This window comes from Capsella rubella, unplaced genomic scaffold (assembly GCF_000375325.1).
Source record: "Capsella rubella cultivar Monte Gargano unplaced genomic scaffold, Caprub1_0 scaffold_3, whole genome shotgun sequence".
NCBI classification, from domain to species: Eukaryota; Viridiplantae; Streptophyta; class Magnoliopsida; order Brassicales; family Brassicaceae; genus Capsella; species Capsella rubella.
In genome coordinates this window covers 9278530-9302515 of record NW_006238921.1, presented here as the reverse complement: position 1 = coordinate 9302515, position 23986 = coordinate 9278530, and the positions used below count along the sequence as shown (strand labels likewise).

General features: G+C 32.1%; 3 protein-coding genes across 3 annotated transcripts; 1 reads left to right on the top strand and 2 right to left on the bottom strand.

Annotated features, from left to right (window-relative positions):
• The first annotated feature begins 4618 nt into the window (after window positions 1–4618).
• On the top strand, window positions 4619–5740 carry LOC17891667 (F-box protein At5g10340). The gene has a single exon (XM_006296704.1). It carries the CDS (start codon window positions 4619–4621, stop codon window positions 5738–5740), a length of 1122 nt encoding a protein of 373 aa, XP_006296766.1.
• Window positions 5741–8302: 2562 nt separating this feature from the next.
• LOC17892100 (B3 domain-containing transcription factor ABI3) lies at window positions 8303–12076 on the bottom strand. The gene is made up of 6 exons (XM_006299825.2): window positions 9842–12076; window positions 9558–9650; window positions 9305–9405; window positions 9120–9166; window positions 8935–9011; window positions 8303–8849 (listed from the first exon to the last, which is right to left on the bottom strand). The coding sequence occupies exons 1-6, from the start codon at window positions 11522–11524 to the stop codon at window positions 8682–8684; spliced, it is 2169 nt and encodes a 722-aa protein (XP_006299887.1). The 5' UTR covers window positions 11525–12076; the 3' UTR covers window positions 8303–8681.
• Window positions 12077–17087: 5011 nt separating this feature from the next.
• LOC17892346 lies at window positions 17088–20097 on the bottom strand. Its single transcript, XM_023786222.1, has 4 exons — window positions 19701–20097; window positions 17972–19510; window positions 17756–17888; window positions 17088–17670 (listed from the first exon to the last, which is right to left on the bottom strand). Exons 2-4 carry the CDS (start codon window positions 19493–19495, stop codon window positions 17123–17125), a joined length of 2205 nt encoding a protein of 734 aa, XP_023641990.1. The 5' UTR covers window positions 19496–19510; window positions 19701–20097; the 3' UTR covers window positions 17088–17122.
• Window positions 20098–23986: the final 3889 nt, after the last annotated feature.

The window sequence follows — 23986 nt, the reverse complement described above, 5'->3', positions numbered from 1 at the left end:
TCATATATCATTCAACAAAATAAATAAATAAATAAATATTTATGACAATCATTCAATACAAAATTTAATTACAATATAAGTTATAATCAAATGGCAAAGAAAATGAAAGGACTTAGTCATATATCATACAACAAATTTTATAAGCCTTATCGGTGGAAAATTATTTAAAATCATACATATAAAAGTAAGGTTTCACTCTCTTTATTGTTCTATTTTGTATTTATTTTTAAAATATAATATTTATTTTAAACCAAAAAAACACATTTACTCATATACATTAATTCATACTTTAAATTCACACTTTACTACTAAAATGAAACTGAAAATTATATAAATTTCCAAAGACTATTGGTTTTCTTTATTGAATTCCAATTAAACACACTATAAATTATAATTATAACTCCTCTAATTTAATTATTTTAAAAATGTAACTTACATCACTTCTTATCATATAAATAGCCATTCTCACATCCTTCTCTACCATATCTCATATCTTCATTATTCTCTTTGTTTTTTTAAAAGTTCTTGCATGGGGTGAAAACTCATTTAAAATATCATTGTAAGAGTTTGATTAATTATTTAGTTTAAATATTTGTTTTCAATTTTATTTATTTTTTGTTTTTATGTATTTCTTTATGTCTTCATTGTTTCTTATATTTTTAAATGTAATACATATGTATAATAATATTTTATGGTTATAAGAAAATCAAGCTAAAGAAACCATCTTCATTCTTTTACTTTGGATGTTTGTTTCTTTCTCACATATTCATGTATATTTAATTTATTTTCAAAAGTATGTAATTTTTTAACAAAATAAACTTTTTGTTATATAATTATCAAACCAATTTGTAAGAGATTCTTTTAAGAATAATGATCCTTATATTTAGTTTGTGATTCAAAATTTAATAATACAAAGAATATTATAATTTTTGTTAACTTTGAATTTTATACTTGATTTCCTATCTAAAAAAAATTGATATTCAATTTTCTATCTATTATATTTACTAAAAGGATGAAAAATATAGTTAAACCTAGAGATATAACTTAAATTGACAGGAATGTAAAAAGAGATTAAAAAATAAAATTATTCTTTGGGAATTTTTAAGGTTTCACTCTCTCCTTATTGGTCCATTTAACATTTCTTTTTTAATTATCATATCTATTTTTAATTAAACCAAATATCTAACACATTTAATCATATACTTTAATTCATGCTTGAAATCCACACTTTACTACTAAATTGTAACTGAAATTATATAACTTGTGAATTGACTATTTGTTTCCTCCATTCAATTTCAATTAACACACTATAAAATTATAATTATAACTCCTCTGATTTAATTATTTTAGAATTGTAACTTACATCATATTTTATCCTATAAATACTCATTTTTACATCCTCCTCCACCATATCTGATATTCTCAATATCTTATTTGTTTAATTTTTAATGTTCTTGCATGGGTTGAAAGTTCAATTAAGATATCATTGTAAGAGCTTGATTATATATTTGGTTAAAACTTTTGTTTTCAATTATATTTCTTCTTTATTTTATGTACTTATTCATTTTTTCATTGTTTTTTATACTATTAAATGTATAATACATATGTATAATAATATTTTATAGCTATAAGAAAATTACCTTTATCGATGGGATTCAAAAATATTGATTTCTGACCATCGCACCATAAGAAAATCAAGCTAAATAAACCATTTTCATTGTTTTACTTTATATGTTTTTTCTTTCTCACATATTCATGTATATTTATTTTATTTTCAAAGTATGTAATTATTTTAACAAAATATGTATTTGTAATATTCAAACCAATTTGTAAGACATTGAAATAAATAAAATTTTATACACAAATAAAGGTAATTTTTGTGTATATTTATAAGTTTACACACATATTTGGATAAATTTCAACATTTTTAGTGGTTATTTTGATAAAGTTTGAAAATGGGGTAAATTTAAAAAGTGATATTTTTAAAGAGGTATTTTTTAAATTCTCCCAATATCATTCCTATTTTATCGTTAACAATATTATTTTTTTATCAAAAAATATTTAAAAGTACTAAAGAAAATTACTATCAAAATTGATTAATTGTTCAATTAATCAACGAATAAATTCAAAAGATATGGATGTATACTTCTATTGTATGATTTAAATAAATAACATGTAAAAATGTCATAAGCATTAAAATTTATTTAATCTATTTTTATAAGTAATAAATAAATTAAAATAATTAAATAAATATATAACAACCCGCGCATATGCGCGGGACATTACCTAGTTATATTTTAAATCGGAATGGATTAAAGACTGACTTTTTATACTGAAAAAAGATTATGGACCAAAATAAAAATTATATTTACAACAGACTAAAATTTATTAATGATATAAAATCAACTAGATTGTTCCCTTTGCACACTACAACAACCACTGAATGTCTATTTTAAGTCAGAACAGTTTCAAAAAAGAAATTATTAGAGTGTGATATAGAGTTTTGCTTTTAGTAGTAATATATAAGTGTGTAGCCGGTTTTAATAAAAAATCATAGATCATGTTAAAAGTTTAAAATTTTATTTGATGACTCTTTTTTTTTTTTTACCTATTCCGATTTAGTCTACTAGACTTAAATCCAAAAAACTGGTTGTGGTTTAGGCTACGAATGTTTAGAAGATTTTGAGTGGTTTTTAGATTTTAGATTTTAGATTTTAGTTTTAAATTTTTGGATTTTACAAAAATTAAAAATAAATAAACAAAAATAAAAATAAAAAATCAAGTAGAATAAATCTTTAAAAAATTATTTAAATTAGATTTTGGATTTTGTTAACAAATTGGTAAAAACTTTTAGAATTTGGATTCTCTATATTTTAAGGAATCCACTTTTCTCAAAAATTAATGGCAATAAAATTGATTTTTCTAAAACCTAAAACCAAAACCATTTTAAAAACCATATCCATTTAAGGTCTATCGGTAAGTTTTAATGGATTGCTTAATGAAAAAGTGTACTAGTATTGAAGGCACAAAAAAAAAAGAGTCCAGTAGAATAAGAAGCGTTGCTTCTCTTTGCCACAATGAACCGGTTCTCACTCAATATTTTTCTATTATTAATTTATTTTTTATCACAAAATTAATTCAAAAATAAATTTATATTCTAAAGTATTATTAATTTAAGCTAAAGAACTCTTACATAATTCAAGTGGTTGGAGATGCTCTTATAGTCTTATTATAGAGCAATTAGCAATATATATGTTTCTCGAGAGATATCATACTATCTCATGCAACTATATAGAAGAAGAAGACAGAAAAAAAAACATGAGAAATCACTGATTAGTTTACTGACTCAAATATGTCACGTCTTTATCAACATCTGAAACTATTCAACTACCACGCTCTGCTCCTTTTGTAATCAACTTCACTTTCATAAGCTCAAAGATTTATTCATATCAATTCCACTTTAACTTTTTTTTCTTTCTTTTTGTTGATAACTTATAAGTCATAGGTTTTCAAGTTTTTCAACTGTCTCACGGCTTTGTAATAGTAGGGTCTGAATTGAGAAAGGTGTGGTGTGGAGATTTGGCACGCGTCAGATCATATCTTTTTCTCAAAATATACAACATCACTACTCATTGCTAAAATAGGATTTTAAGTACTCTTCGAGTTAATTAAGATGTTTGAGAAGCTGCTGGAACAGAACACGAGTACACGACACATACACACTTGATGAGACCTACTCTACACAGAACATAAGTGTTTGACGTGGCCGTGAAGGTGAAGCATGAAAACAAATGGAGTCAGGGTTTTATAAACATGGAGCGAGCGCAGTCACTAAAAAGAAGGTTCAGGATTTTGGCAAAGCAAGAAAAAGCAAAAACAAAAGTGTAGGTATAGAAAAATCAATCCCTAGACACTCTGACATAGGGATGTTGTCATGGGTCAAAAAATCCAGCCCGGCCCGAACCCAAAAATAACCCGTCCAGAAAAAACCCAGATTCAAAAAATTCGAACGGGTATTAGTTTTGATGGGTAGACCCGAACGGGTTTTTGTCTTTATGAATAATCCGATGGGTACCCGAGTTTAGTTAAAAAAATAAGATGTAATTTATTTTCTGTATTTGTTTTTTTTTGTATTTATAAAAACAATTTTCGATTATTTCATGTTTTTTATTATATTTGGGAAAATATGTTATATTTAGCTAGTTCAGAAGATCGACCTTTGACGTAAGAAATATAAATCCTAAAAGGTCAGGTTTAACAGCATGCAAATTTGGCTCAGTGAAGTACGTACAAAAATAATTGCTACAGAAGGCAAAACTCAAGCAAAAGCATTTTGGACCGATCAAAACAAAATATTATATACTGTATCTAGGCCTATGAGTTTTTCACCTTATTTTATTTTATTTTATTTTACATGATTATGTATGGATCGATCAAATCTCTTCTTTTGGAAATACACCTTCGATGTTTGAAAGTCCAAATCTCTTCTTTTTTTTTTTCCTTTTCTATTATAATCCGAGTCCTAGTTGGAGAATGCTTAGATTTGTGTATAAATAAAGCATACGGGCCTCCTCTATTCAATCTTTATCATTCAGATTCACAAACAGAGTCAAGTACTATGGCAGAGTTGCTACGACAAGATGTGACAGAGTATCATAAAACCCTCCTCAAGTTCAAGTCTGTACCCAACATCCTCAATTTCAAGTCCACCCCTCTTTGTAAGACATCTACCATGCAAACCCAAGAAAGACAGTTGATCGACCAATCAGAAGATCCACATGTGCTTTTCGTGTCCTTGTCCGACCCTCATGCTTCCCACCCAGATCCAAGCTTTGAAGCTATGAGAACGTTGGTGGTGCGGCCATCAGTTTCTGTTCGGATCCCTACTCCTTGGGAGGGCAAGTTATACGACGTTTGCAGTACTAGTTGTGATGGTCTGGTCTGCCTCTACGATTTCTTTAGACTGCCAAGTATTGTCGTCAATCCCACCACTCGCTGGTATCGATTTTTCCCTAGGTGCAACTATCAACTATTCGCTGCCGAGGAGGCTGAGAGAGACGACGATAGCTGTGTTGTTCCATATCCTTCTCCTGGATTTGGTAAAGACAAAATCAGTGGCACGTACAAGCCTGTTTGGTTGTATAACTCCGCGCAGTTAGGTCTAAACGACGAGGCTACTACTTGTGAAGTTTTTGATTTTGCCACCAACACTTGGAGGTACGTTGTCCCTGCGTCCCCTCATCTCGTTATTCACCAAGATCCTGTTTATATAGATGGGTATCTTCATTGGTTCACTGCCTTATCGCAAGAGGGCGAAACCATGGTTTTGTCTTTAGATCTTCACACTGAAACATTCCAAGTCATCGCTAAAGCTCCCTTTGTCCATGTCTCTAATGAATTCAATATCGTCATGTGCAACCTCGATGGTCGTTTGTGCGTATCCGAGGAAAAGTGTCCCAGCCAAGTCATTTGGTCGTTGGATGGTTCATCAGAACACAAGACATGGAAGAAAATATATTCCATAGATCTCTTTATCACTTCGTCTTTCTTTCCTAGGCACTTTAAGGCACTCGCACCACTAGCTGTTGTGGACAAGGACAAGTTATTGTTCTATGATCGTGAAAGTAAGGTTGCATTGGTAACACATGATCCCAAAACCAAATCTTATGAATTTGCTTACAAATCTAAACTCTCTGCATCCGCTGTTTGTTATTTCCCGAGTTTAGTCTCTATTTTGTAAACTTGATTATTTTGCTTAACATTCTTAGTTTCTAATTATATTCTCTAATGTTAATGTAACAGTGTTAATATTTCGACCGACGGCATCTACGGGCTATAAGTTTACATAATAAAATCAAAAAGTGTTAAACGAACAACTCTTCTCTCTTAATTAGGATGTCCATATATAGCTTGTGGGCGTGTGTCTTAAAGGAGGCCTAGTTTAGTTATATAGCTTGTGGGCGTATGTTTTAAAGAAGGCCTAGTTATATTTTCTTGTGAGCCCATCATTTTAAGCTTTAGCCTTTTCAAAGACAATTATTTTGTCTTGTAAACCCTTCAAAAGGAAGAAGATTCCAATCCCAAAACTCACCACTTTAGAGAAGGTCATTCCAAATTGCTTTCCATCAATCTATTACTTTCATGAATTCTTCTTGTTGATTTCAATAATCTATGATATCATTTTCAAAATTATATACTTTAACACATGGTTATATCACTTTGTGATTTGAGTCATGAACAATTCTTAATGTTTGTTCCATTATTATTTGTGTTTTTTTTTCTTTTCATGAATCCCCCTCACATACCTTAATGTCTTATACATTCTTATTTTATAATCATTTATTCACTGATACTACCTTCTTTAAGATTTTCTATTACATTAGGTATTTATTTAGTGATTGAAAAACTAAACAAAAACTATCTTTTTTGTGTTATGTTGATCCTTGTGGGGTTCAATCTTGTAGTTGCTATTAGGGCACAATAGTATGGCACTTGTGAATTAGTAAATCAGTTTATAACATAATTGTAGCAATTACAAAGTAATTTTGAACAGTTTGACTTTTTTTTACTTATACGAAGCTATTAAGGTTTTTAATTCATATATGTGAATCTGACTTATGCAGTTATGCCAGAAAGAAACCGTCCATGCAAACTCTTCAAAGTTCAAAAATTGTGTCGTCACATGAAATGGTACTTTAAAGTTTTGTCTCAATAAGAAAAATTGATTCCCCTTAGCTAAACTCTACTGTCAAAGATATTTTCTTGTTATGTGGGGTCGATCTGTACTTTCTAGTAGGACACGCTATTTGTACACTTGCGGGTTAGTAAATTGGTTTAAAACATATTCTTAACAATTGCAAAGTAATAATGAACATCTTGACTTGAGTTACTTCTACGGAGCAACTAAGACTTTTAGTTCATAAATACGAGTCTAATTTCTGACACACAGAAAATCGTCCATACAAACTCTTCAAAGTTGATGTATCTGCACATGAAACAGTACTTTGAAGTTTTATCTCAAGAAGAACAAATAGTGTTCCTTAGCTAACCTCTAGTGTTCAATGTTTATTATTACTTTATTGGTTTTTGTGGGGTTCGATCTTGTAATTTACTACTAGACACGATAGTTATGCACTTGCAGATTAGTAAATTGGTTTAAACCCCATTCGTAACAGCTACAAAGTAATTATGAGATTGACCTTTTTTGGGTATACGAAGCCATCGAGGCTTTTAGTTCATAAGTACGAGTCTGACTTCTGACAAAAATAAAACCGTCCATGCAAACTCTTAAAAATTCAAAGACGGTATCAGCACATGAAACGTTACTTTGAAGTTGTGTCTCACTCGTATTAAAAATCCTAACAATAAGCATTAAATTCACCATACTCCAAAGTTTATTTATTAGAGCCGGTCTTCGACTTGACAAATGTTTGATCAATAGATTTCAAGTTATTCATCGTTTTCAAATGTGATTTCTATAACTGCCTTGGATCCACTGACATATGGAGATAAACATAATTACAGTGTTTTCACGGTTACAATCGAAATCCTTAACGTTTTTGTGCGAGTTGAACTATCGTCAGCTATGACGTCACGAAAACGATTTAAGTGAAAAATTATCAAAAAGAAAAATACATAAATAATTGGAAGAAATTTTGGTACCATGTCAAAATTGAGTGAAAGATAGGCTATATTGGTCAACAAACAAAAGTATATACACTCTCAAGTATTATGTCAAAACAAGATGTTGGAAGTTAAGGAAAAAATAAACAGAAATTAATATTTAACTATATACAAAAGATATCATGGTGGAAGACTTTTACTTCTAAAAATGATGTAAAATCTTGACTTTCATATAAAAGGCTGTGACTTAAAATTTTAAAGAAAAGAAAAATTAATTTTCTTGGATTTAAAAAAAAAACTGGTAAGAACAGAAATAGAGAAGTTAATCTTAAAGTAATTCTATGAGGTTTTTAAACATTTTTAAACCACTATATAAAACTTGATTAGCTAAAATGTTAACTTTAAAAACTAGAAAAAGAACAACCTTAAAAGTCATACCTTACCCAATCCTATCCCTATAGATGCAATATAAGAAAATTAAAAGAACTTAAAAGAACTTCTCATTTGGCTATGCTCATTTTATGGCTAAACCAATCAAACCTAAATTTCCTTTAAGACGAAATTTTCAAACTAAACTGAGATGTAAATTGTAAAATACCCCTATATTCGTTACTCTCCTTTCCTATCGTTATATACAAAATATATACGCATAAAACATTCACATTATAAACGAACGTAATTAAGCTCAACTCAAGAACTGAGCCACTCAGCCACATACTTACAAAAAGGTTACAACAAACAAAAGAACTTATATATAATCATCTCTCCAGAAATATAACACAAACACCATTTCCAGAATTAATCATCTTTACAATATCCTGACGAGAAGAGAAGAGTTAAAAAAAGGACTCGACAAAGAAAAAAAAAGCAAAAAATGGAGTAAAAACCCGGACCCCGACAACACAGCTTTAATCATAACCATCCATTTGCTTGAAGATCCCATGCATGCACGAGAAGTGGCACACTCTGGTACGCTGCCATTTTTTCCTTTTTGCCTCCTTATTATTTGGTACATAATAATATTTATATTGTTTCATATATGTTCTCTCTTTTTTTCTTCATTTAACAGTTTGAGAAGTTGGTGACGCGACCACCACATTAGCCGACGGAGAGTTGTTGTTTATGTTCCTCTGCGACTTGTTTTGCCTCTTCGCCGCAGCTGCTGACGACGGTGGAGCCTCCTGCTTCTGTCCCGTCGGTTGTCTTACTTTAACCCCTCGTATCAACTGTCACAAATAGTAAAGTAATGATGAGATTTAATTACAACCAACAAAAAAGTAATGATGCATATTCTTGTGATGTTTCTCTTACATATTTGCCACATTTGACGTCGGAGTATATGACTATGAAATCACCTTCTTGGAGCCCATTGGTTTTCACAAAATCACCTATCAAAGTTAGAAATTTTAAAGAAAATTAGTTAGCTAGCCACAACAATTAAATTACAAGAGAACACAAACAAAACTAATTAAGTGGTACATTTTCAAAACACGTACCGGTGTTCTCGAGGAGATACATCCTGCTTTTGTTGTTCGGCCAAAATCTGCAAAAGCCATTTAAAGAAGAAAGTTATCTTAACCAAAGTGAGATTGGTCGAAGGTTCCAACTCATAATAGAACTTTAAAAACTAATAATCAAATATCAACAAGTTTGCTAAATGTCATCGTAATTAGTTAGTTACCTGTAGCGCATGTTCCACACACGAGAGGTGCCAATGTCTTCCATGGCTAAAGAGATACCATCTCTTGCCTCTAGCTCCGGCAAGTGCGTCTCAGCTTCTTTCTGTATATTTTCATTTTAATAAATTTCAGTAAATTTAATATTAACCAAAAACAGTGAAAATTACAAAACTGTTTAGTTAAACATAGCAACTTTAACAGAAAAAAAAAAAAAGGAAAGCAAGTGCTACAAGAAATGAGAGAAGTAAAAATTACTTTTGGCAAGACGATCCTTCCAAGGTTACCCACGTCGCTTTGCTTCAAGACTTTCTGCAAGAGAAACCGCAAATTCTTTTCTGGTTTCCATCCCTAAAAAATTACATTCCAAAACCAAAATAAATCAAAATCATTTTATTCCCTTTGCAAAAAAAAAAAAAAAAAAAAATGATTAATCAAACAGCTTCTTCATCAAAACAATAAAGACTTGGTGCAATTAATTAAAATGCAATCTCTTTGCTTAACATGTAACAATGAGAAAGATGAACACTATGCATGCCTACCTGCCGACGATCTGGAACCACCTGCTGACGTGGCATAGCAGAAGCAGCAGAGCTAGCTCGGTCCATGGTTTGTAACTGAGTCTCCATCGGTGGTGGTAACTGAGGTGGCGGCACAGACGGGACATTTGGCCAATACATCCATGTCCCTCCCGTGGTGGTTGTGGTCACGGGGTTGAGTTGAGGAGCCACCGCGGCGGTACAGGTTTCTCCGACTTGGTTCTGGTTCTGCTGATTAGTACTGTTGTTGTTGTTGTGTCTATGGTGATGAGACAAGAACCTTCTCTGTCTGGCCATCCGTTTCTTTCTTGCCTCTTTAGTTGCTGAGGAACACAAACGGAGCAATCTTTGATCTCTCATTTGTCCTGGAGGAATATAAGGGTATTGATACGGATTCATGTTGTATCCGGTGAAACCTGTTGGCTCTCCAAACTGATTATACTGCGAGTTTGGTGGCATGGGGAATTGTTGATGTGGCATAGGACCTGACTGTGGTGGTGGTGGCCATGACTGTGGAGACTCGAGTAAAGGAAGATACTCCGGTGGTGGTTGAGGATAGTTCGGAGCAGGCATGTAGCCGAAACCTGGATCGGAGACAAAAGCTTGTTGTGGTGGTGGTGGAGGAACCCATGTTGAAGGTGAGAAACAGGTTTGATCTGACGGTGGGATTAAGTTGTTGTTATTAGGGTTAGGGTTTTGAAATGGATCTTGTTGGAATGATTGTTGATAAGAGAGGTTGTTGTTGTTGTTGGTGATGGTTGTGGTGCGTCTTCTTTGTAAGTGATTAGTTTGTACCCATTCAAGAATCAGCTTCAAAAGCTGCTTCATCGCTTCTTTACCACCACCTAGCCTTCTCGCCGCTGACTCTATTGTAGCTTTCTTTATCTTCACTTTCCTCAAATCTTCAGCCGACACAGTCTCTTTATTGTTCTTTAGCCACTCCAAGAACACAGTAGCGAGATCATCGTCTTGTTCTAAGGAGGAGTTCATCATTTGCATGTCTCCTCCACTGTTATTATCCATCATTGGAACAACGACCTGGTCTTGTTGTTGTCTCTCGAGGGTTTGGTCCATCAAGTTAGGGTTTGGCGTGTCATCATCTTGGCTGAAGATGGCTGAAGTATCAAAGAACTCGTTGCTATCGAGTAGATCCATGTACCCGAAAGTCTCCATCATATCAATGCAATCACCACCGCCTTCACCGCAACCGAAGCCTTGACTAGTGTCTAATGGAATCTCCATAGAAGCTGTGGATTGCAATGCGCCAGAAGATTCATCACACTTTCCTGATCCGTATTGGTTTTGGTTGGGAGCTGGATCTTCTCCGTCTGATCTCAAGATAGCCCAAGAAGCAGCTGAGGAAGTAGAGGAAGAAGCTGCTGAAGAAGAAGAGGCTGAGGAGACTATCGCGTTGACAGGAGCTGGAGATGTTGAAGACGATGATGATGATGACATGCATGGGAAATCAGGAAGTGTTGGGAGATCTCCGTAGAAGAGTGAAGGGTCATGATGAACAATCAAGTCATCATCTCCATGACCATGATCTCCTCCATGGTCATCTAGCCAGATCTCTCCACCAACTTCATCCATTCCATCCATTAAAATAGCTTCATCACCATCTCCAGCGAGTATTCCACAATCCTCAGCCAGATCTCCGGCGTTCGCTGCCACATGCATGCTTTTCATCGGTGTAACGGATCCTTGAACAGTCTTTTCTTGTGGAGGTGGAAATGAAACGATAACAACACTAGATTGGCGAGAGAGAGAAGTTAGGGTTTTTTAGTATTTTGTACGGACAGATAGGGTTTGTATGTGAGTAAGGAGGCAAAGGAAAAAAAGAAAAGAAAAATTAACCCAACTTGGCTATCATCGAATCTTCAAAACAACATAAACTATCTGGCTATCTATCTCCATATACATATAATCTTTTTGAGATTCAGAAAGAGCTTGACAAGGTCAAAATTATACAAAAGAGAAGAAAGAGGATCCACAAACATATGAAAAGATCCGACCAAAGCTATATACTTTCTCCAACACTTCAGATAAAGAAAGACCAATATTGTAAGATGGTCTAAATTTTGCGTTTGGATCTGAAGTATTACGAAAGATGTGATGAGTTCAGAAAGATTGGTCTCTTTGGTTCTAATGGAACAGAGAAAGAGGTTTAGTATTTAAGAGAGGAGAAGAACTGTGATGAACAAAGCTAATATGTAATCTAAAACCGTTTGGGTTTACTCCAATGAAGGATAAATACAAGAAGACTCTCTCCTTCTTTTATTTTATTTTATCAGTTTTGGAGAGATATAGTATATACTTATAAAAACTATATGGTTAAATAACCCAAAGAAGAAAAATAAATTAAAATAAGAGAGACCCCCATGTGTTCCAGTTTGTTCCATGATATATATGAAAGTTTTATTTACCTATAAATTGTTTTTTATATACGTATAAAATATGCTAGATTGAATTGCTCAAGTGAACTCTCTTTTTTTCTGGAGATAATAAGTGATAATTTTGGTTTTAAGTTATTCTTTTTCTCTTTTGTAGTATTCAATTAACTCATCAGAGGAAAGCAAAAGGAGAGAGACAAGAGTTTTTAAGAAAAAGAGAGAGATGTAACAGTTTTTTTTTCAGCATTTGAGTTTTCAAAGAAGACAAAAAGCAAACGTTTAAAATTTGTGGGGGAATATATTGACAAAAATGTTGAGCTCATAAAAACATTTAAAGTTCTATTTACATACTTCATCTTGCAATAAAATAAAAATACATTTTCTAGGGAGAAAAAGACATTGGTTTTTCAAATTAAATGGTAGTAAAAAATTTGATAGAAAAAAAAGAGAAGTTCTCCCCTCGTGCCGCTAGTATCTAAAGGGTTGGTACAGGAGTTTGTGCCAAACGAGCCATACGTTCGAATTTGAGTGGTGAGACCAAGCGGTGGTTCTTAAACACTTCTCTTTTCTAGTCTAAAAAATAGTTTATATAATTTTCCAATTATAAACTTTCTCTCTTCCAATGTGCAAATATGGTCACTTTTACAAAAGTAAGTTTCCTCTTCGGTCGGTTTTTAAATTAATCAGGCCAAAAAGATTCGGAAAAAAACGTGCAATTTCCTATTGAAGTGGAAGAGGCCGACACGGATGTTATTACCCTGGAAATAATTACTCATAACTTAGATTATAGAACATCGTATGTTTTGTAATTGTAAAACATTAAGCTGCAAACAGGTTTTCGACCTTGTCTTAAAAAAATATGAGTCCTGTTGTATTTATTGAGGAGAAAATCCCTTTATTGTTGCTAATCTTTGGAAAGTCAACAGAAGAATGCTTTGGCATTCCATTGTATTCCAATTACAAAAAAATCTTACCACCTCTACGGTAAGATTTATCTTTGAATCTTCTCTATACAACAATAAGATATGTCCCATTGGTTTATATGTCTTTGAATCTTCTCTCTACGTAACAATGAGAAGTCCCATTGGTTTATATGATTTATCCAAATTATGCCTTGTTTAAACCAGTGGGATTTGTCATAACAATGAGAAAGTCCCATCGGTTAGATCTAAAACTGCAAAATTTAATGAATTACATTTTTTTTTTGCCTTATCTTATATTTAATTAATACTTAATATAAACAATTCAGGTAATGTTTAAAAATACTGCAAAGCATAAAGAGTCACCAAAATATTATAATTTATTTTTGTATAGAAACTTTTATCCTTTATGATTTTTAAACAAGTGAACAAGCCTGAAAATGAAATTCAGCATGAAATTACTTACTTTAAAATAAAATAAAAATATTCATAAAAACTAATCATTTTACATTAAAAACATCCTCTAATTGCAGCTAGTAGAGGTTTTTAGAATGTGAAAATCAGAAAAACTAGTCCCTTGATTCAAACCAAAAACGTAGGCCATCGTCTAGCTTGGAAAACACCAAGAGTCTTAAGTATGGATAGTCGTATGTATAGTACGATCAATGGTTTTAGATATATTATATCTTTAGTTTTGTCAATATCGAGTGAAATATTTCATTTCAGTTTCATGTAATATCGTGTGAAGTATTTCATAAAACATTATTATATAACAAATGTGTACACGATTACAATACAACGAGGATTATTCGCACTTTCAATAAAATTGGATCAAAGCAAATAACAAAAACGGATCTTACTTAGATAGATATACATACTTTGTCCAACCCTAATTCAGAGCCGTACGTAAGTCACCAACCTTTAAATCTTTCTCGTTCAATATCTTTCGTTTTCTACGGACAACCAAAACTTAGTAAAGACAGAGAGAGAGAGAGAGATTGGTTGCACACATGCAAACAAGAAGCCTTTCGTCACCATTCGTGGTTTAAGCGGCGGGTTGTCTTCATATGCTGCCATGTGTCAACATTTCTGACTTCAAAGCAACTCTTCTTTATCTCGTTCCACCAATAACTACGTTTTACTTCTCCTCTATCTTTCCTATATTTTAAACTCTTATCTAACTTTACTTAGATTAGATTGGAAAGAAAATTAAACTAAAGTAGTTTAACATGTTTTGTCCATGATCCGGTATTGTAAACTTTTAGGTTAAGTGATAGAAGAGTATGCAGTACAATTACATAGACGTATCTATACGAGTTTTGTACTGCATACAAAGTTATAAACTTATAATTTCTACATATATATGTTTTTGTGTACATGTTGGTAAAACTCATTATATATTATTTACACGATTTGTTGTTTTCTCGTTGACTAGTAATACAGCTACACGCAAACCGTTTTCGTGAGCTTTGCATATGCGCCTCTGCGGCTTATATTGGCCTTAAGTTTTCTCCAATCATAGGCGGCCACGAGTATGTTTCGTATGTTTTTCTATTCTCCTATGTCATTAATTTTGATGGTATATCTATATATAGTTACGTTAAAAATAATATCGTAATATCATTGGTTTTAATATTTGTCTTTTTTTTTTCTCTTTTCAAGTATGAAAATAGTATTATATTATATAATCAATATATATGTGAGTATTTTTTTTATAGTAAAAATGAATAATTGTGTCAGGCATTATAAAAAAACAGAAAATACTTGTGTCAGGAAAAAAGTTTTTAGTATTTTCCTAAAGTAGACAAGTTTTTTTTCTGTGGTTGTGGTATGGTGATAAGAATAAGATAATATATATTAGTTTTTTTTTAATCAAAAGATAATATTTTATTAGTTTATGAGATGATGCTACGTGCATAAAAATAAACTTGTAGGAGAAGGTATTCTTCCTGTTTCGAGAATAAATACGAATATCGCTAAATTTAGCTAGCAATAGCATACATGTGATGATGTCAATATATAATTAATTCATGAGATGTACATGACGAGTTAAGACTTATACAATCTGAAATATATGTTTCCATTTTGTGTAACATCATTGCGTACAAACGTTATTATGAACAATTTAAACATTCCAAAACGCTCTCATTTTGGCCCCTTTAAACGTTTGGTCTTTCTTGCATTTTCCATCACTTTTTATATTTTGGACTACGTGTACTGATAACGAATTTACTATCATACGAATATTTTATATGTTTAAACTCGTTCAACTTAGAGATAACTCTACATATATACACACAATACGAACTGAGCCATAATCATTTTTTGATAAAGAAGCAAACAATTATAATTATATTTACATATAAATATAAATTCTATATACATATGGATTACAGTAATAATATGTCTCTTTGTAGAAAGTTTCTCCACTTGTGGAATCTGTTGCATTACAATCAGCTATATAGGGTAAGTTACACTTCGGAAAAAATAGGATGCGAATAAGTTAATAATTATGAACCATGTCTAAAACCGTATAAATAGACACAAAATTATGTTGTAAATTTGAACAAGAGTACTTTAGCAACAAATAATATCTATTTAACGTGCTACGGTCTTTTATTCAAAGAAATTATGAGTCCGAAATTCGAATTTCTTTTGTTAAATATAAAGTGTTTTTAGAGGAACGAACCAAACAATGAAAATTAAAAATCATGATACACAATCAAATCGTCCTTAACACCAACAATAAGAACTGAACCCAAAAGGCCCAAAACCCAAAAGAGTGAAACAAACCTCATTCGGTTTGTAACGCATGTTTGATAAAATCTTTTCACTTATTGGTTTTCATGTTTTGAATTTTCTCTACTGTTTCCAAGAACTACTTACGATAACGTTAATTGATTCCCTAGCAGCAACAAGATTAATTAAATATAATGAGGAAGTAGAAATAATAGTTACGTGGACGTGTTTTGTCGTGACGGGGAGAAGAAGTCTAGCAGTTGCACTTGCACCTGTGATGATGAGTGCATTGTATATACGTACGTAGGAAAGCTGTTTATGGATAAACTTGCCATTTTAGGATTCTCTTTTGTCGTCTTTTGTTTGAGTAACTAAGAACTGTGATTAGTTTGTTAAATTAGATTTGATAGTTTTGGAACTTTTTATAGTTGATAAGGTAAAAAATGGAAACCGTGAAGGAGTGTGAAGGAGACACGACACGATATTGAGGAGGAGACGTGGCGAGTTTGGCTCGTTGTGAGGCTTTCAGTTATGTCTTTGCTGATTACAGCTGTGTGTGTTCAGTTCCTTTGCGGCTCTCTCTTCTCTTTTATTCCAATGTCTTCTCACAGACTCACGTACAGAACTATCTTTTTTATTTGGTCTTAACAGTTTTTTCTATACGTCTAGAATAATACAAATGAAAAGCTACATTTTTGCAAGTGAATGATCTTTTTCTGTTTATGTTTTTTCTTCTGTAGAAAACATAGCAAACAAATCTTATCATTTGCGGATTATTAGGATCAAACCCGTACTACAACAGTAAAAAATTAATCAGAAATGGTGAACTAGTAGTTTTAGTCTAGTAGAAAAATCATTTTGTTAGTTTATTAGGTTAAAAGATCGATTTTCCTTAAAACGCAGAACTGTTCAACTTTAAAATAGACATATGAATATGATTCATTGTTTATGGTCTATTTGAAAAACTTGGAGATAATTCTTTTTTTAGGATACTTTTTCTATATGAATTAGTCGTAAACCTGTATTTATGTCTAGGGATTTACTTGGAATTCTAAAAGAAACGGACATGAATGTTTCTAACATTTTATGAAATTTTGTGTATGTTCTTTACTGATATTTTAATTATTTATTTATACTTTGATATTGAACTAGTTACAAAGAATTTAGAATTTATGAAAGTTAAACTACAAGATACAAAAAGGAAGAAAATATTTATTCTTAGTAAAACTCAACTGTTAAGTGATAATTTCTTGAATTAAACCTGATAAGATAAGTTTCTCTAAGTCAACTACAGCTTGATAAGTTTCATCGATCTGAAACTCACTTCTCCAACCCAAATCCCATACTCCACTTGTCATCTCTGTCTTCTTACTCTTTAGATCCTTCTCCAACACCATGTGAATGCTCTCTTTAACGAAACTGTCCTGTCCTGAAAACGTGTCTTTGTAACTTCTCAGAGACTCAAACCCATCACAGACTTCCATTAACAACTCATCAATGTGCACACAGCTTCGTTGCCGACACATTGGTTCTGTTAGAAGAAGGCTTCTACGTCTGGCTACTTCTTTGGCAAAGTCTAGCGCAAGTCTTTGGTCTGTGATCACAATGCTATCTCTTTGGCTTCGTTTCGTGTTTGTGTTTAAGTTAAAGAGATCCTCTGCGTACTTGATGAAATCTGAGGAGCTAGATAGGAATGTTCCAAGTGAGATTTGAGAGGTTTCTGGCTCATGAGAATGCTGAACTATGCCAGCACAAGATGAAACTTCTCCATTGTCACAATGGCCTTTACAAGAACATAGTATATGTTAAATATTTGAAAAGAAACAAATTTTTAAGCATATCTTGAGAGTTAGAACTGTTGTATTAACCTTGATTGTATAACTCTGAAGAAGTGGTTTCTTCTGTAGAAACTTGGTTAAGTGATCCACGCGTGTCCTGTGAAGAGCATGAATTATTCTCTGAACTTAGGTCGTTGTCTTGTTGACGAAGTTTCTTCTTGGCCTAGATGAGAAACAGAGTTAATCAATGTTTGTAAGTTTGAGAAATGAAAAGTATGCATCAAGGGAGTGAGAAAGATTGCTCACATTTGGTCTATTAGCCTCACCGACCTTCTTTTCCCGACTACTACTCTTCTGCTCACCACTACTAGAGCTTGACCTTAACCTGCTGGACCGTTGACTCTTGTTTCTTGATAAGTCTGAAGAATCGTTCAGTTTCTTTTGAGCCGCAGGGTTGCTGGTTGGTTTAAGACCTCGATTATGAAGTCTATGTCTGTCTTTACCTTCAGCATTATCCTCTTTCTTGACAACAAGCTTTTTGTTGGTTTTGTTGCTTTCCATCGGCTTTCGATCTCGTGTTACAGCTTTGGCATTGGTCGGAGACATTATCTTGATCACTTTGCCTTCATTCTGTTCTACTTTCCGCACTATTTCTTTCGGTTCTTTATCTTTCTTGGTCATACTTAATGGTAGTTTCATTTTGTTGCTTCCCTTGGCTTGATGATCTTTTCTTTGGTTAATCATTCTTGGATGAACCTCTCCTTGCATTCTTGGTTTCTTAGGTACAACCGTTTGTTTGTTTCCCGGCTTTTCTTTCATTTCCGGTTGTACAACACGCATTGGTCTGATGAGCACTATAGTTGAAGGATTCTCACTTGGAATCTCTTCAGGCAAAGATTGTATAACAGCTTCTCTTGTAGAGTTACATCTCACAGTTTCAAGATTCTCCTTCTTATTCTGCTTCCTCTGCTCTTCTCTTTCTGATGACAGCTTAACGATATCCGGCTTATCGACATGATTCATGACGCTTTTGCTCGGTTCTTGAGTTGATACATCCAAACCCATAAGCCTAGCAATCAAACTTGGAGCTCTCCGTGGAACATCAGACGAAGCAGAGGACTGTGTAGAGCCAGAGACCAAAGAAGATTGGCTCGAGCTCGTTGACGAAGACGCAGCACCAGAAGAGGAAGCAAAACCACTTCTAACAACACGAGTCTTATTAGTCCCTATAGTTTTTGTTTGTGACAAAAGATTCTGCCTAAGAAAGCTTTCTCTAATCACTTTCCTCAACTCTTCATAACAATCTTTAGATGCTACATTCTCCTCATTCATCACCCGTTTCTCAATCCGCTCTCCGAATCTATCAGACATCGATCTCTGAAACCGCAAATCGGTTCTACCACCGTCTTTACAAACCCTCGGTTTCTGCTTAACATCATCTTCTTGGATACTACTCAACATAGCTAAAGACTCTTCCAAATCAAGCGCTCCTCTCAACAAATCTTTCGCTATATCCTCAGGCCTAGACGACGCAGCCTCAAAGCTAAACCCTTTAGACAATGAATCAATAGCAACATTAAGTTTCTGAATCCCTTTAGACACTCTCAAAAGCTGCATAGAGGAACGAGGAGCATCATCCTCAGTACTCTTCCTAGGAGGAGCCACAACCATTTCGGATCTCTCCTTCGTTTTCAAAGGACGGTCACATCTAATGTTACTACTACGACCTTTACTCTGTTTCTTAATAGCACCACATTCAACAACATCTCTTGGATCATCACACATTATAAATGATCTATAAACTCCTGATCTCAGTTTCCCTTCAAGCATTGTTTATTTTTATCTCTGCAACAAAAAAGGTCAAACTTAAATTAGATCTCGTATACAGTGCAGGATCTAAATAAGACTAAACAAAACACATGAATCTTGTCTTTGTTCTTCTTGAATTTTAATACAAGAACAAACAAAGTAATGAATTTTAATATTCTCATTAATGTGACACAATTAAACACAAAATTCCAAGAAAAAAACTAACCAAATATTGAAGCTTTTTGAAACTGCAGTTCCTCTTCCTCTGTACCCACAAAAAAAAAAACACTTAACCTTTACAAAAAATTCCTAATAAAGTCTCTGAATTTACTGAGAAAATGTAAAACCCAGAAGACAAAACACAAATTTAGGAAGATTTCGATCAAACCCAACGAAGAGTCATCGCCTGCAAGTAACAAGGAGAGAGAGAGAGAGAATCAAAGAAATGAGCAAACGAGTCAAACTCGAAGAGAGAGAGAGAGAGATCTAAAGCTTTTAGATGACTACTTCGTCGAAGGTTTCGTGAGTTTTAACACCGATAAGATCCTATGGGGACAAGCTGATTCACTTGTCTTAATGAAATTGAAATCTAAAGAAACCATTTTTATTTTTATTTCACTATATGAAGAGATAGGGAAGATGAAGCGAAGCTATTACATTACACGTCATCATCAATTCATCATCATAAGAACGGTGTTATAGTTTCGAAAAAAAGACAAAACTACCTTCCGTTATTTTATAACTAATCAAGTTTTATCTTTATGCGGTTCTGTTTTTTATTTTTATAATACATTAATCTAAAATCATGTTAGCAATTAATTAATTACATAATTAATGAAAGTTATTACAGTATTATATGCTGGCGAGAGAATCAAAATGTGAGTAGAAAAAACCATTAAATAAAGGGAATATTCTTTCTAGAAAAGAAAAATAAATTTGTGGGGATTATATAAATAAACTCGTGTTGAATTTTATTAATTTATACAGCTGCAAAACGGCCATGGAATGTTTATAAATTAAATTTATTTTCACAAATTTGTGATTTTGATGTGTTGTAGTAATCATGTATGGGTGAAAAGAAGTGGAGAATATTGTAAATTCAAGAAATGCATACAACAAAAGATATTAATATTCCTATTTTTGGAGAATTCCATTTCAGTGACACTTTATTAAGGTTAGCATCATTAAGGTTAGCATTTATTATTATCCAACAACTTGCTAATTTGTAGTATCGATCGATTTGTGTTTATGCCTTATGGTTAAAAAGTTATATTCACTTGAAAATCTTCGACGGTTTATTATAATTAAGATTGAGGAATGAGAGATGTATTAAGATAATTTGCATTCCAAAACTATGTCTAGTCAATTTTTATGAATTTTATTGCCAAAACTTTATATGGGACGATATATTTGACCTTAATATAGAGTAGGGACTTTATAAATTTAATAGTAAGGAATATAGTTTTTTTGAATCTAACACATTTATTAGGGTTTACAAAAGTTGGAAATAACTTGAGAACATGCGCCGAATAGGACCCGTGACAACTAATGGCAAACATTTCAAGTTTGAATGTTGTAAACCTTGTTCTTCCTATCTAATAAGAATATGTCTAAGCCATTGTTATTTTAAAAATAATAATAAAAATTTGGGATATGCGTAAGAAAAAAAAATCCATGTATTCGAACTTCTACGAATTATGTATCATTTCTAAATAGGCATGAACGTGGTTATAGTTGTTACGAAGATAATTTTTCTTGATTTTAAAACTTTAACCAATTTATATAATAAAATGATTGTGATTAAATACGAGTATAACGGTTATAATTAAATATAATTGCAATATTAAAATGATTTATACAATTTTAAAATGGTATAGTTACGGTCAAAAATACGATTACTATTTATTTTTGGTCATGCCTATAATATTTTCGTAGGAGTGACTGATTTAAATTTTGAAATAAAAGAAGAAGAGAAGTGCTTACATGTATTAATATAGTCACATGCATCTTGCAAATAGTGACCGCCTTTGTGGCAGCAATGAATGCCCAAAAATTCCTCTTTGGTTACTAAAAATGCCTCTTAGGGGGCAAGTGTGAAATCATTGAACTTTTTTCTATAATTTTCGTGTATTCAAAGTTAACTTGAAGACCATTCATGTGCAGCGTTGGGATGCCTTAGATTCACATTGCCTATAGACAAAAGACTTATCTATGAAATGATCAAAGTTCTGATTAGTTAATGAATTTGATTAATCGGGTTAATTTGGGTCTGGTTTGGTTTGTATCTATGAGACGTACCGATTTGACTTTGGTTGGTTCTTCTTCTTTCTTTTTCTGTTTTTCTTTTTTTGGCTCTTCTTTAAATTGCATACTTATAACTAATTTAAAGTAATTTAAATCTAGAGAATATATATGTTTAGTTTATTTAATTTGCTAGATCAAACTTGAATTTGATTCGGTTTAATTTGGTTCTGATTAATTTGTATAGACTAATTAACCAATTTGTGGATAAAAAAATTCAAAATAAAACAACCTAATTAAAAATGTAGACAGATTGACCATCAAAATCAAAATATAGTCCTTCAATGTTTGCAAGTTTTAAGTGGGTTTTGGATTATAGTTTTTAGAATTTGGATTTTAGATTTTCGTTTATGATTTTTAGTTTTTGTATCAAATACTTTTTAAAACAATTAAAATAGGAAAACCAAAAATCAAGTCAAGTGCATGAATGGAATGAGTTTAAATTGGGATTTAGCTTTTGGTTTTTGGATTTTAGTTTTTGGCTTCTAAATATTTGGTTTTTGCTAAAAAGTAAAAAATAAATAAATAATAAATAATAAAAATTGAAATTGAAACTAAAAAACACTCATGCATTAGAGAAACCACTATAGGAGTTTTGGGTTCTCTTTGAATATGGATAAAATCTCCCGGAAACTAGATTCCCAGCTTTTTTTACAGAAACCAATTTTATAAAATCTTGAATGGCAATAAATAGTAAGTTTTTAGAAGAAAACTGAAACCAAAAGCCACTTAAAATTAGTAAATATTCAAGGCCTAATAAAAATAGATTTTAGAGTTTCTTTGAAAATTGACAAAAACCATCCAAATCTAGATAACATATTTTAGATAATCCTATATATTTTAGAAATATCAATTTTCTTATCATCTTGATTGGCTATAAAATAGTTATATATTTTTTTTTGGTGAAAACTAAAACCAAAAACAACTTCAAAATCTACAACCTTCAAGACCATATAAATCCAAATAATTAATGAGATTACCAAAAATGACTGATTTGCAAATTGCAAACACACCCAAGAGGCAAGAACTTCGACTTTTTCCTGTTAACGTACAATTTCTTAACCACGGAGATTCATGACCAATTGACCATACAATTTGATTAGTGAGTCCGGGTGATAACAAGTTGTTGTAATACATAAAGACTAGTGACGGACCCGCACGTATGTGCGGAGTTATTTTTACAAAATTACGATTTGTTAAGTAGATGCTATTTTGGTAAAATTTTGTTATATGAGTTTATTTGATAAACTATATATAGACACACAGTTGTAAAATATAGATATTGCATTACATAATACAATTTTAAAATTATTTAAATAAAAATGATAAATGATATTACTTGTTTATTTTTTAAATTAATCAAAATATTTCACTGTTTGCTTAGAGATGTTAAATCGGATTTGGGTTTGGCTTTAGTTTGAACTGTTTTATGTGTAGTTTAGAATGGAAAACCCGTCCTGTCCCTTTCCGTCTTGTCCTGAACCGTCCCGTCCCACCCCGCCCCGTCCCGTCCCGTCTTCTATCTGTCATAAAATTTCTGTCCCATAATCGTTTCTTTTTAAAACATAATCATTTGCCAATGTTTATTATAAGAAACTTGGTAAAATATTTAGACGGGATACCCGTATTTCTCGTTTAAATATTTATTTTTATCAAACTAATAAAAATCTAATTATCAATCTAAGTCACATGCTCCCACCATTTTCGTTCACAATGCACTGTCTGTAATCCTAGCATACACAATCCTTGTTCGATTTTTTAATTTTATTGATCTTTCCGTTTCATCTTTATTTCTCATTACTTTCTTCAATTCAAAGATTCATGTTTTAGCCTTTTTGTTTTCTAAAGATTTAGGTATTTCTATTTTTTTTAATACATGGATTTATTGTAGTTTTGTTATCGGAAGTATACGTTATCTTCTTGTACCCGTCATATCATGTCTAAATATTTGAAATAAATAGGAAAGTGGAAATTAAATTTAGCAATTTAAATTACATGTCCCCGTATCATACTCGTAGTTTTATATTTGAAAGTTGAAAGTGAATTTAACTTTATAACCATGTCTCATAACAATTATATCTAATCATGTTTTTTTTTTATGAGAAATAATTCAGATAATGTTTGTTTTCGAATTATAAGTTCTCGTCTTGTATCCATTCCTATAAGTTTATATTATTTTTTAATAAATAACACCATTTACATGTAACTAAA